General features: G+C 52.3%; 1 protein-coding gene across 6 annotated transcripts in view; it reads left to right on the top strand.

Annotated features, from left to right (window-relative positions):
* VRK3 (vaccinia related kinase 3) overlaps nt 1-14,609 on the top strand; it is a 54,323-nt gene that overhangs the window by 18,988 nt on the left and 20,726 nt on the right. For 4 of the 6 annotated variants that reach the window (XM_008060952.1, XM_021713881.1, XM_021713882.1 and 1 more), the window contains exons 6-10: nt 6,647-6,711; nt 10,065-10,131; nt 10,901-10,985; nt 11,200-11,305; nt 13,096-13,188. In XM_008060952.1, coding sequence (XP_008059143.1) covers nt 6,647-6,711; nt 10,065-10,131; nt 10,901-10,985; nt 11,200-11,305; nt 13,096-13,188 — 416 coding nt within the window. The remainder of the gene's footprint in view (nt 1-6,646; nt 6,712-10,064; nt 10,132-10,900; nt 10,986-11,199; nt 11,306-13,095; nt 13,189-14,609) is intronic. The other 2 variants (XM_008060953.1, XM_008060954.1) reach the window with 2 other exon arrangements.

Genomic DNA, 14,609 nt, shown 5'->3' with positions numbered 1-14,609 from the left:
TACTGTGGCCAATTGGAAAGCACATGCCTCTGTAAAGAGTGTGCTCCTCTTCACTACTACCTGCTGTTGTCAGGTGGGACTGCAGGCCCAGTGTCATGTGATAAGGCCAGTTGTTCCCGCCAGCCAGTTTGGTGGGATGAACCCCCACTCAAAATTTGGTTCACATGCTGAGACTGCTGATGTTACCCACACCAAGAGGCTTTGAGGGATTTATTGCTTACGTGACTGGGGTCTCTGTGCAGAGCAGGGCCCGGCCTCCCACTCAGATCTGCCATTCCTTGAGAGACTGAGGAGAGGAGACTGGCCTGGGTGTGTCATTGTAGCCGGGTGTGGGACTGAGGTGAGGGCTCCCGCATACGGGTCATCGCCTAGCCTGTTTTGAACCTCCCGCAGACAACAAAGGAGGGGCACCCAGACTTTCTTATCAGCTTTCCCAGATGTGGGATGGCAGGGACGGGGTGGGGGAGGGTGTAGCTTAAAAGCCATGAGTAAACCGTGCTCGGTGGCTCAGCCTGTAATCCCGCGCCTTGGGAGGCGGAGGTGAGTGGATTGCCTGAGCCCGCGGGTTCAAGACCTGCCTGGGCAACTTGGCGAGACCTCATCTCTACAATAAATAAAAAAATCAGCCAGGCATGGTAGTGCGTGCCTGTAATTCCAGCTACTCGGGAGGCTGAGACGGAAGGATCACCGGAGCCCAGTGGGTCGAGGCTGCAGTGGCCGGGAGCAGCCACTGCACTCCAGTCTGGGCAACAGAGTGAGACTCCAACTCAAAAAAAAAAAAAGCCGTGTGTAGTTAGACCTCTAACGATGGAGTCAGACTCTTTATTGCAGAAGGAAAATAACAACCATGGCAGTAGTATTAGTATTAATAATTCCTAATATTTATTGAGTGCTTGTGCAAGGCCAGGTCCTGTTCTAAGTTTTTCTTTTACAGTTTTGTAATTGAGATATAATTCATATAACATAAAAATCACTCTTTTTTTTTCTGAGTTGGGTTCTCTGTTGCCCAGGCTAGAGTGCAGTGGTACCATCCCAGCCACCGTAGCCTTGACCTGCTGGGCTCTGGCAATCCTTTGCCCCAGCCTTTCAAGTAGCGGGGACTCCAGGTGCACACCACCACACCGGCTAATTTTTTGATGTATTGTGGAGACAAGGTCTCGATAAGTTGCCCAAGCTGGTCCCGAACCCCTGGGCTCAGGCAGTCCTCTCACTTTGGCCTCCCAAAGTGCTGGGGTTACAGTCGTGAGCCACTGCACCTGACTATAATTCACTCTTTTTAAGTATACAGTTGAGTGGCTTTTAGTATATTAACAGTTTTTGCAATTGTCACCACTAATTCCAGAATATTTCCATCACCCCAGAAAGAAACCCAGTACCTTTTAGCAGTCATTCCCATTCCCCTGTCTTACCATCCTCTGTCAACCACTAACTGACTTTCTGTTTGTGTGGATTTTCCTCTTCTGGGCACTTCATAGAAATAGAACCATGGCCGGGTGCAGTGGCTCATGCCTATAATCCCAACACTTTGAGAGGCTGAGACAAGAGGATCGCTTGAGCCCAGAAGTTTGAGACCAGCCTAGGCAACATAGTAAGACCTCATCCCTACAAAAAAATTAAAAAATTAGCCGGGCATGGTGGTACATGCCTGTAGTTCCAGCTACTCGGCCGAAGAAAGAAGATCACCTGAGCCCAGGAGGTTGAGGCTACGCTGAGCCATGATGGTGCCACTGCCCTCTAGCCTGGGCCACAGAGTAAGACCCCCAACTGCCAAAAAAAAAAAAACCAGAATCATACACAATGTGGCCTTTTGTGTCTGACTTCTCTTACTCAATGTGTGTCCAAGGTCCTTCCACATTGTAGCATGTGTCAGTGCCTCATTTCTTTTTTTCTCTTTTTTTTTGAATCGGAATCTCACTCTGTCACCTAGGCTGGAGTGCAGTGGCACACTCACGGCCACTGCAGCCTCAACCTGCTGGACTCAAGCAATCCTTCTGCCTCAGCCTTCCAAGTAACTGGAACCACAGGTGTGTGCTACCACACCTGGCTAATTTTCTGATTTATTGTAGACACGAGGTCTTGCCATGTTGCCCCAGCTCATCTCGAACCCCTGGACACAGACAGTCCTCTCGCCTCTGCCTCCCAAAGTGCTGGGATTGCAGGCGTGAGTCACCACACCTGGTATCCTCATTCCTTTTTATGACTGAATGATATTCCTTTGTGTGGCTAGGTCCCATGTCATTTACCCGTTTATCCGCTGATGGACACTTGGGTTGTTTCTACTTTGGGCTTTTATGAATGGTGCTGCTATTAATACTTGTGTAGAGGTTTTTAGATGGACATACATTTATTTTATATTTGCTGACTTATTTTGTATGCACAACAGCCTAAGGACATCAGCACTATCATGACCCCCACTGGATGGATGAGAAAAGTGAATCTCAGAGATATTAATAACTAGGTAGGCCTTGCGCTCCAGGGATCTTCCAGATTTTCAGGGAAAAACCAGAGACCTGGATTCTCATAGGAAAACTTTGGCTTGGAAGCCCCACTGGCCAGACAAGAATGTAGACAGCCTGGGGCCTCAGGCTTCCTGTTGGCGCCCCACCTTCAAGTCTGGATAGGAGGGCAGGACAGCCTGCGTTTGAGACAGTCCCCAAGCTGAGTCCTGTCTTGGCTCCGACATGCTGGATGAGCCCAGGCAAGCAGCTTGAGCACGCTGTGCCTCGATGTACCCGCTGGAAAATGAGAGGCGATACCCACCCCCCATGTCCTGGGGCTGTTAACGCCAAGTGAGACAGGAGGTGGAAGCAGAGAGCTTGGAAAACTGCAGAGGGACCTTCACAGGCAGATGTGGGCAGCACTAATTATGGAGGGACAGCAGGGCCAGACCAGGGAGGCGGGGGAGGAAGAGAGAACAGGACAGAGCATGAGCGAGAGAAAGAGGGTGTGAGCTGACACCTGGGGTGCACTCTCCCCACACCAGCACTTTCAGAGCTCTCCATGTCTTTACCTGCATAGTGCTCCCAGCCACATGGCAAGACATATTACCCCACCTTACAGCCAGCGTGTGAGAGGGGAAGCCACTTGCCCAAGGGTGCACAGCCTGGAGGGGGCTGAGCTGGGACTTGAATCCAGGCAGTCTGGTTTCTCCCGAGAAAAGAAGAGAGAAGGAGTCGGGTAACAGGAAATGAGAGACATGGGGGTAGAGGGAGGAGACAGGGAGAGGGATGGAAACCAACAGCAAGAGCAGGGTTGGGATGAGACCAGGAGGCCAGGAAGTAAGAGGGAGAAGGAAGACCCAAGGGCAGAGGCCACTAAGGTCGAAGCCATGCTTGTCCTCACAGTGGGAAGCACAGGAGGAGTTCACCTTTTAACTCAGGTTGTTTGATAAAAATAACCAACCACTCCCAGGGCCCAACCTACCTGAGCAGCCTGTTTCTTCTGCGGATCCTTATGTAGCACCTATTGTGTGCCATGCTGGCACACACAGTGGGGAGGGGAGCGGGGCTCACATCTGTGAACGTGGCACAGTCGGGTGGCATCCCCACAGGCAAATCGCCCTTATCTTCTGCCATGTGTGCCAGACCAGAAGAGATGGTGGGGTTTTATGCCCTGTAGTTTAGAACAGTAACGGTAAAACAACAATTGGAATTGTTATTGTGTTAGAATGGACACTTTTATCCCACATCGTGGTCTAAGCACTTTACACCTGTTAACTCTTACCTATCAGACACTGAATTGTAATGCCACACCCCCAGCATGGGAGAGCCGCCATCCACTGTCACTCACATGAATCCTGCAGCTGCTCCCTCAGGGTCCTGGGGAGTTTTGCCCAGGCCTGCCCTCTGCAACCGCTGCTCCCGGGGTTGAGGTTTGTCTGTTTCCTGTGGTCGCTGTGACAAATGACCACACCTTAGGGTTTGACATGAGACATATTTGTTCTCTTCCATTTCTGGAGGTTAGGAGTCTGAAATCGCTGGTAGAAAGTCTAGGTGTTGTCACAACTGGTTCCCTCTGGAGGTTCTGGGGAGAGGTTGCTCGGGGTCCCCAGCAAGGCGTGGGGAGGTGGGAAGGAGCTGGGGACCCTGGAATCCCACCATGCGGGCTGGTATCCAGCCTCTGGCAGCAACTAGTTGTCTGACCTTGCTCAAATGACATTATGACCTGTGCCTCAGTTTCCTCATCGGCAAAGTAGATATCAGCCCTCACAGGGCTGATATTGGGAGAGTTAGATGCTTGGGAAAACAGCAAGTGCTGTGTAAGTGCACCCATTGTTGTTATGGTTACGGTGGGCCCCGAACAGCATTCTTGTCCCAAGTTCAATACTGCCTATCTTTTGGCAAGCAGAGGTGCCCCCTGCCCACCTGCCACACCCTCATCTCCCTAAGGTGCATGTAGGAAGCTTCCATACATCAGGTTTTTGTCAAGCAGGACCACAGAGCCTGGCGTCCTGGGCTGTGGCCCATCTCTGCTGGGTCCCTTGGCTGAGCCCCTTGCCCCTGTCTGGCCTTTCTTGGCTTTCTCTGCAATGAAAATTGCCCAGCTAGCTCTGCGGCCTGTGGGCAAGAGGACCAATTAGAAACAGGGAAGAGATAAACTCATTATAATCCACAGAGCGATACAAGGGAATCGTGGTGAATCACCAGCCTTTCCTGCCACCTCTGTGGGCCAGGCACATACGCATTGTCATTGGCCTTTGGATAACTCCATGACAAGCACTGTTATTATGTGGGGTTCCTGAGAGGGGCAGATCTTGGCCAGGATTTTACAGCCAGCTCCAGGGTACCCTGAAGCCCCTCACCACAGTTAGGAGGGATTCCTTCTTCCCCAAGACCCAGTCCAGCACGTTTCCCTCTTTCTGGCTAGCTCAGAGCACACTCGGCTTTGATGTGCATTGCTGGGTTCCAGCCTGCTCCAGCCAGAGTGTCTTGAAGGCAAGGACGGTTTCTGGGTGACTGTTGCCTCCTTCGCTCAGCATCTTAGACAATTCCAGCCTCAATGACAGGCGGGTGGGGACGATGAGAGCCAAGGAAGGATGGGCACAGAGATGGGTCAGGGTGGCCAGTGATGGTGGCTCAGCTCAGGGGTTTGGAATGAGCCAGACCTGGGCCGGGTCAGTTCTGCCTTGCTTGCTGGGGGACCCTGGCATTAATGGGGGTATTTTATTTATTTATCTGTTTTTTTTATTTTTTTATTTTTTTTTGAGTTGGAGTCTTATGCTGTCACCCAGGCTGGAGTGCAGTGGCACACTCCCGACCACCACAGCCTTGACCCGCTGGGCTCCAGCGATCCTTCCGCCTCAGCCTTCCAAGTAGCTGGAACTACAGGCATGTGCTACCACGCCCGGCTGGTTTTTGATTTATTATAGAGACAAGGTCTCACCAAGTTGCCTGGGTGGGTCTCGAGCCCGCGGGCTCAAGCAGTCCTCTCGCCTCGGCCTCTCAAAGTGCTGGGATTACAGGCTGAGCCACCGAGCCCGGCCTAATGGGGGTATTTTAAAGTGTTGAGGGACCCTGAGCTCCAGGCTCTTTGCTGGGCTCAGGGCTGTGACTTGATTAATCGAACAGCACACATTCAGGGTGACTCAGGCTCCTGCAGCATGCTTGGCTGGTGCCATGGTAACTCCTCCAACCTGTTGAATCCTTGCAGCCAGGCTCAGGGTAGGCTGCATCACTCCTGTCTCACAGTCTTGGAAACAGAGTCCCAGAGACATTTAGCACCTCCCCAAACACACAGCATGGATGGAGGAGCTGGGATTTGGACCCAAGTCAGCCTGGCATTTCCTGGCGTCTCTTAAATTTTGGCTTTCTCATCTTCTCATCTGTCAAATGGTACCATGCGGGTAAAGCCCATACTTAGCACAGGGAGACGTGGTGGGTCTGTAATTAGACGGTGGGTGCCAGCAGGCAGCTCTGCAGTGGCACAGGCATGTGGGTGTTTACGGGGAGAAACTGAGGAGGGGAGGGAAGGAAAGGGCGGGCAGAGGGAGAGGCAGAGTCCAGTGGCCTCTGCTGACCCTGTGGAAGAATGTAGGAGTAAAAGTGGCCCTTCAGCCTGGGTCAGTGTTGGGCCAGGATGGCTGGGCCTGTGTGTCCCCTCAGTCAGTCATGGGCTATGCATCGCCCTTGGATGTGGCCTTGGACAAGGCTGCTCTGCACAGGACACAAGTTGTGACAGTACCCAGGAACTGTCCACCAGGAAGGCTCGACAGAGGCTCAGGGCCAGGGCTGTTGCTGTGGGCTGGTCACGCGGCCCCTCTGCCTAACACATGTCCATATCCCAGGCTCCCAGGAGGAAAGCAGGCATTCTGCGTAAACCACGGTGTTCATGCAAAATGTTGAGGACCAGTAAACCCCTCTCAGCAGTTAGGGAATGCTGGGTACCCTTCCAGAATCCAGGTTCCCAGGCCTCGCCAGGGGGAGTATCTACACAGCTACACTGACCTACACAGCTGGTCAGTGACAGAAGAGAATGATGAAAAGAACCTGTTTGCAAATAGGAAGGAGCAGGTCTTGAGAGCCAGGAATGCACCTGCCCTGTGAGAACCCGGTGCTGAAACTGCTTCTCACTGCTGGGAAGGTGGAGGTCGATGGCCCTGGCCTCCCTGCAGGATGTGACTTCACGCGCTTGTTTTGTTCCTCTGCAGCTGAGCCCACCTCTGCCCTCGCCTGTGAGTCAGGTCCCCAGAAACAGAAGTTCTCACTCAAACTGGTAAGTGGCCCTGAGGGGCATGGGGCAGCTCAGAGGGGAGGGCCTCATGCTTTGGCAGATACACCCTTTACTTCTGAGACCCTCTGTAAACTGGGAGTGGTCAACCTGGGGCCCCGGGTCCCTGGCCTGCAAGGAGCCATGAGAACTTGGGCGGGACAGGCTTCCAATCCATCACCCCAGGGTGTTCAGAACCTGTAGTCAGTCACCCCGAGTCCTGAAGCTTCCTGGCTGTGTGCCCCAGGCAAGCTCACCCCTCTCAAAGCTCAGTTTCCTCATTTGTGAAGTAGAGCCACTAATGCTCACATCATGAGGCCCCACTTCCCACTACTCATAGCATGTATTTATTGAGTGCCTACTGTATATCACCGTGGTGGGTGTTGGAGTCCAACAGAAAATCAATCAGATGAGGTCCCTGCACTGAGGATTCAAGGAAGTGATACACATCAAGGGCTCAGCACAAGGCCCAGCAGATAGGAAGTGTACACGCCAACAAGAAAATCAGATGGAGAAAGTGACAGCAGCCATGAGGGTGTCACACCCTTTGGCTCAGAGATGTGTCCAACAAACAGGCATCATCGTGGTTTTGGTTTCATTCTCATCCCTGGGTGCTGCGATTATGGGTGACTTGTTTTCTTTTATTCAAACTGTCTCACACCCCTGAAAACCGGGGACAGCTGGGCCAGGTGTCCTGCCTCATCCCTAAAGGAGGCCACGTGAGTGGCTCAGAGTTTAGGTCAGAGCTAGGCTCACTCGTGACAGGTAGCACCTGCCCCTACCAAGAGCCTGCCGTGTGCGCATCCCGGCTCGGCAGTTCATGAGTACTGCACCATTGAGTCCTCTCAACAGCGTGGCACCCCTGTCCCCATTCAACTACACGATTCAGGGGGTGCCCAGCCCAGCAGGCACCCCTCATGTGAGCTGTTCTGTTGTTTTTACTGTGCTTGCTGTCACCACCCTCCCTAGGGGACAGAAGGGAGGCCTCGCTCTCTGTCCATCATCTGATCGGTCCACAGTTCCTGAGGCTCAGAACTGGGTGGCGCCGGGCTGTGTGTCGGCCCAGGCCCAGCCCTGGATGAGCTCCTGGCCTGGCAGGGGAGATGCCATGTCAGACTCCCAAAGGGAGGGGGCACGGGGCACCAGGCAGACCAGAGGACAGAGCCTCCCCATCCACGGGCAAGGCAGTTCTGTGCTGATGTAGTTGAAAGGGCAGGTGCTTCGTGCCCTGTAGTGTTCATTTATTTGTTCATTCATCATTAGTTCACCAGGCCTTGGCTGCAGCTACTGTGAACTGGGTGCTGGGGACACCTGCAGAGACAGGCAGACTGAATCCTGCCCTATGGAGCAGCCCCTTGGGGGTGGGGCACAGGCATGAACACACCACATGATCAGGACCAGACAGCTGTGCTCACACCCACTGGCATTCCCCCAGCACTTTCTGGGAGCTTCACAGCTTCATGGGAGGACATCAGGGAGCAAACAGGGAAAGAGGACAAGGGGAGGGTGGGGGCAGGCAGCCAGGTACACGAGTAGCCAGCAGCACCTGCTTGTTGAGAGCCCATGTGTGACAGTCCCTGGGCAGTTTCATAGGCGCTGTGTCATTGAATTCTGTGAACAGGCCTGAGGGGTGACCACTATGTTCCCACTTAACAGATGAGGAAATGGAGACCCAGTCACTTCCCAGGAGCACCCAGCACACATGTGGCCTTGTCCACCGTTGTGTCCCCAGTGCCCAGGACAATGCTTCACACATAAGAGAGGCTTTGTAGAAGGAATGGGTGAATGGCACAGCTGGGACCTGAACCTTGCTCTCTTTCACACTGCTCTCAAGAACCCAGCTGCGGGCCGGGTGTGGTGGCTCAAGCCTGTCATCCCAGCACTTTGGGAGGCCGAAGTGAGAGGATTGCCCGAGTCCAGGGGTTCAAGACCAGCCTGGGCAACTTGGTGAGACCTCGTCTCTACAATAATCAAAAAATTAGCCAGGTGTGGTCGCACATGCCTGTAGTTCCAGCTACTTGGAAAGCTGAGGCAGAAGGGCCTGAGTCCAGCAAGTAGAGGCTGCGGTGGCCATGAGTGTGCCACTGTGCCCTAGCCTGGGTGACAGTGAGACTCTGACTCAAAAAAAAAAAAAGAACCCAGCTGCATTAGTTGTGTTTAATGAAAATACTTGGTTTGACTGCTCTTTTTTTTCTTTTTAACAGACAATATTAATAATGATTTAAGCAAGATCTTTTTTTGTTGTTGTTTTTTTGAGACAGGGTTTCACTCTTGCCCAGCAGGGCATCCAGTGGCATGATCATGGTTGACTGCATCTTTGAATTCCTGGGCTCAAGCAATCCTCCTGCCTCAGCCTCCCAAATGGCAGGGACTATGGGTGTGTGCCACCACGCCTGACTAATTTTTCTATTTTTTGTAGAGACAGGGTCTTGCTTTACTGCCTAGACTGGTCCAAACTCCTGGCCCCAAGCTATCCTCCCACCTTGGCCTCCCAAAGTGCTGGGATTATAGGCCCGAGCCAGGGCGCTAGGCCCAGTTGCTTTCTCTCTGGTTTCTCCAACATCCTCAACTCATAACATCCATCTCCTGAGCTGAGATGGCTGCTTCAGCCACACCATCACATCTGTGTTCCAACCAACTGGAGCAGAGGAGGAAAGGGAGAGCCTATCCCTGCCCCTTTTTTTTTTTTTTTTTTGAGTTGGAGTCTCACTCTGTCACCCAGACTGGAGTGCAGTGGCCGCTCCCAGCCACTGCAGCCTCGACCCACTGTGCTTCGGCAATCCTTCCGCCTCAGCCTTCCGAGTAGCTGGAACTACAGGCACACGCTACCATGCCAGCTGATTTTTTGATTTATTGTAGAGATGAAGTCTTGCCAAGTTGCCCAGGCAGGTCTCAAACCCGCGGGCCCAGGCAATCCACTCACCTCAGCCTCCCAAAGGCGTGGGATTACAGGCTGAGCCACCGAGCCTGGCTCTGTCCCTGCCTTTTAAGGGCATGACCCCCGAAGTTGCATGCATTTCTCTGCTTACATCCCCTTGGCCAGGATGTGGTCGTGTGGTCATTCCTCACTGCAAAGGAAGCTGAGAGATGTAGTTTTTAGCTGAAGGCCACATTTTGGGCAAGGCTTGTTGGTCCTGTCCTGAAAGAAAGAAAAAGAACCCGGGTACTGGGAGGGAGCTCGCCGACCCTGATATGTGTCTGTGTGCAGCACCCTGGGAATTTGGTTCTGATAGAGGTCGTGGTGAGAAACCTGGTTATTGCTGGTGTGACCCTGGGGTAACAAATGGCCAGTGGGGATTGGGGTCCCTTGTCTAAGAGACGTCAATGTGACAGCCTCCTGTTCCTCCTGTCCCCACCAGGATGCCAAGGATGGGCGCTTGTTCAATGAGCAGAACTTCTTCCAGCGGGCTGCCAAGCTTCTGCAAGGTATCCCTCAGGGGAGGGGTTAGGGAGAGAGTTGGGGCGCCAGCGTGGTCACAGCAACGGGGTTTTTCCCGCAGGTATAGGAAGGGTGGAATTAGGTTGAAGGCCCAGATGTCCGTTGGACTTCAGGCCTCAGAGGGCAGACAGCATATGACCGGTGCTGGCTCATGCCAGCCTAGGAAGCCAGGTATAGGCCACTGCTTTGTTCAGCAATGGCTCCTTGAGCTACGGTTGCCATGTTTCCTGGCTTTAGCACCCTCCCCTTCCTTGGGGAGGTGAATCTCCTCTCTCTCTCTCTCTCTCTCTCTCATTTGCTTTGTAAGTAAACTATATATTTTTTCTAACCTTAAAAAATATATAAATATTTATCCAGGATGTGGCAAGCAGGTTGTTGCACAGCCATTGTTTGCAAGATTAAATTATATAAACTTAAAATCAAGTGAATCCTATTCAAAGCAAAGGCAATGAACACTCAGAAACTCACCAGTTCCTGATGACTTTTCTGCATTTTCTGTGACCTGCTCTTGAGCTAAGTGACACCTACTACATCTCTGTGGTGGAAAGACCGCATGGCGGTGGCTGCCCTATGTCTCACATTCAGCCACGTCATATTGGTGGCTTGAAGCTGGCCGTGGTGGAGGTTGTTTACAACAGAGAAACTGGCAAAAGCCAGGGGCAGATCTGCACACTGTGTCCTGATCTGAGAATGGGCTATTGTTGCTGCAGCCCTGGGACTGGGCAGGCTCTAACCTCCAGCCCCTGCCTCCCACAGTGAACAAGTGGAAGAAATTGTACTCAACCCCCCTGCTGGCCATCCCCACCTGTGTGGGCTTTGGTGTCCACCAGGACAAGTACAGGTGAGCCCTCACTCACTACCTGTCCCTGCCCCTTTCTGCCCCTCCCTACCATGTGCCGGGTGGGGCCGGGACCCCGGAGTCATGGGCCAGTTAGTTGCCTCCTTGCTTCCCCCCATTTTGAGCCAGGCTGGTGCCCACCCATCAGAGCCCTTCTCCCCACTCCCCTGTTTGTCTCCCAGCCCCCCCCCCCCGGGGTTTTCATCATGTCTTCCAGGTTCCTGGTGCTCCCCAGCCTGGGGAGGAGTCTTCAGTCGGCCCTGGACGACACCCCGAAGCATGTGATGTCGGAGAGATCTGTGCTCCAGGTGGCCTGCCGGCTGGTGAGTACCCAGAAGTGCCCCCCCTGCGTGGGGAGGACATGTCAGACCCTAGGAGACTCCGGGGGCAGCCACACTGACTGATGCAGGCAGGCTGTCAAAGCCCAGGTGATGTGTATCCCACAGGTGGGAGGGCTCTCGTGGGGCCTCAAAGTGAGGGCTGAGGCTGGGCTTCCTGGAGGAGTTGTTTCTAAGCCAAGATGCGCAGGGCAAGTGGAAAATAGCAAGTGCTGCGTGGTGTAGGGGTGGAGATACATGAGAGAGAATGTTCTAGGCCATGGATATGGCTGGGCAAAGGCTTGTGTGGGGTGGGGAGAGAGTAAGGCATTTGTTCATTCATTCATTTATTCACTTATCCATCCTCTTGTAAATATTTATCAGGTACCTGCTGGTGCCAGACGCTGTCCCAGGGGCTGGGATAGAGGAGGGAGCAGCAGACAGGGCCTGTGTCTCGGAGCTCACAGTCTAGAGGGAGTGGGCACTGTTAAATCAGACAGCTGCACTGATGGTGACATGTGCTCTGAACTGAAGTGACCCCTGCTCCAATGGAGGATAAGAGGATCCCAGTTAAATTGCTCATGGACCAGGCGTGGTGGCTCACACCTGTAATCCCAGCACTTTAGGAGGCAGAGGTGGGAGGGTTGTCAGAACCCAAGAGTTTGAGAACAACCTGGGCAACATAGTGAGACATCATCTCTATAAAAAAATCAACAAATTAGCCAGGCATGGTGACATATGCCTGTAGTCCCAGCTATTTGGGAGGCTAAGGTGGAAGGATCGTCTGAGCCCAGGAGGTCAAGGCTGCAATGAGCCGTGATCATGCCTGGGTGACAAAGCAAGACCATTGACTTAAAAAATAAAGAAGAATAATAAAATAAATACATAAATTGCTGGAGGGCTGGATGTGCCAAGCAAGTGGCAAGTTAGTTGATTTCCGAAGGTCTGTATGTCCAAGAGAATCTGCAGTATGTCGTGGGATGGGGAGAGGGTTAAGAGACAAAGTTGATGAGGAAAGTTAAGCAGTGACCAGATCACACAAGGCCTCAAACATCAGGCTGAGGGTCTGAGACTCTGTCCTGAGGGTGCTTGGGTGCCATGGGATGATTGGGAGGCGAGGAGGGCGGGTCAGCTCTGGGTATAGGAAGAGCATCAGGGGCCCTGTGGGAACGGATTGGAGTGGGGAGAATGGAGGCCGAGTGGGGGTCCATGTGGGAGGAGATGAGGCCTGAGGATGAGGCCCCAGGCTGTGGGGACAGAGTTTGTAGAAGCAGAATGAACAGAACTTGGGGGCAATTAAGCCCTGGGGTCAGGGAGAGGGTGGGGTATAATTAGGATGTTGCTAGCAGCCAGGCATGCCATGAGAGTTGGGCTCAGTGGAAGAGTTGGAGCTAGAGATAAAGATACAAACTGCGTAATGACACACTTATTTCTGCTCTCTAAGAGCAACAATAAGCGCTCTTTGGTTTATGTGGGTGCGGGGGGATTTTGCAAAGGGGCAACAAGCAACCTCTTCCCCCTCTCCTGAGCTTGCAGTCAGCTAAGAGGTGGACACAGGAGGTGGATGAAAAGCCATATGTTAGCTCAACCACGGAGTTTTCTAGAAACCTGATAAGAGGCGGGCTTAGGTGTACTGTCACCATGGGCTTCAGAATTCGTCAGGCTTAACACTCCAGTCACAGACAGTGCCGGATGACCAGGCCTAACATTGAGGGCTCGCTCACCCGGCTCTGCATCAGAGCCTCTTTGTGGTAGTCATGCCAGTCATGGAAATACTTGCATTGTTACTCCCCCAGCTGGATGCCCTCGAGTTCCTTCATGAGAATGAGTATGTTCATGGAAATGTGTCAGCTGAGAATATCTTTGTGAATCCAGAGGACCTGAGTCAGGTAAGAGCCAGGTCCTACCCATTCTGGGAAATCTCTGGGCTCAGGTTTCCTTCTGTCTTCAAACCTCTGTTTATTTCATAATGCTTATTGCAAACAATGATTACTATCCATCATATGTAAAGAGCTCCTTTCAGTAAATAAGAAAAGTTAAGGCACTTTATAGATAGTATTTTCACCCTTTGAATGGACACAAGTAAGAAAAATGATAATATCTATTGCTTGCAAGGATGTAAGGAAATAGGAATTCTTCATACACTGGTCATCCTTTTTGGAAAGCAACTTGGAAATAACAATTGCAATTGTAAACACACCTTTTTTTTTTTTAAACTATCAGTTCCTCTTTCAGGAATGTATCCTGTCCATGTATTCATAGGACTGTTCAAATATGTATGTACAAGATGCTCCTGACAACACTGGTTGTAATAGTAAAATGGAAAACACCCAAAATGTATAGTTCCAGTAGATCACTGCTTAAATAGTATTTTATTTTTTTTGAGTTGGAGTCTCACTCTGTCACCCAGGCTGAATCCTTCCACCTTAACCTTTCAAGTAGCTGGAACTACAGGTACACACCAACACACCCAGCTAATTTTTTGATTTATTGTAGAGACGAGTTCTTGCCATGTTGCCCAGGCTGGTCTCGAACCTGTGGGTTCAGGCAATCCTCTTGCCTCTACCTCCCAAAGTGCTGGGATTACAGGCATGGGCCACCATGCCCAGCTGATTAAATTGTTTTGTTTTGTTTTGTTTTTTGAGTTGGAGTATCACTCTGTTGCCCAGACTGGAATGCAGTGGCTGCTCCCGGCCACCGCAGCCTCGACCTGCCGAGCTCCGGCGATCCTTCCGCCTCAGCCTTCCAAGTAGCTGGAACCACAGGCACGCGCCACCACGCCCGGCTAATTTTTGTTATATGTTGTAGAGACAAGGTCTCGCCGTGTTGCTCAGGCTGGTCTCGAACCTTAAGGTCAACCAATCCTCTCGCGTCCACCTCCCAAAATGCTGGGATTACAGGCGTGAGGCACTGGGACAGGCGACCATTCTATTTTCAACAGCATCCCGCAGGCCTGGCGTGGTGGCTCACTCCTACAATCCCAGCACTTTGGGAAGCCGAGGTGAGAGGATTCCTAAGCCTGCGGGTTCAAGACCAGCCTGGGCAACTTGGCGAAACTTCGTCTCTAAATCAAAAATTAGCCGGGCATAGTGGCGCGTGCCTGTAGTTCCGGCTACTTGGAAGGCTGAGGCAGAAGGATCACCTGAGCCCAGCAGGTTGAGGTTGCTGTGGCCATGAGCATCCCCGCTGCACTCCAGCCTGGGTGACAGTGAGACTCCAACTCAAAAATAAAAAATAGAAAAAATAAAAACAAGTCGGGCTCGGTGGCTCAGCCTGTAATCTCGCGCCTTTGGGAGGCTGAGGTGAGTGG

This window comes from Carlito syrichta, unplaced genomic scaffold (assembly GCF_000164805.1).
Source record: "Carlito syrichta isolate Samal-C Ts95f unplaced genomic scaffold, Tarsius_syrichta-2.0.1 Scaffold304772, whole genome shotgun sequence".
Taxonomy (NCBI): Eukaryota; Metazoa; Chordata; class Mammalia; order Primates; family Tarsiidae; genus Carlito; species Carlito syrichta.
Note: the sequence above shows the minus strand (reverse complement) of the source record. Positions and strands in the feature narration are given on the sequence as shown.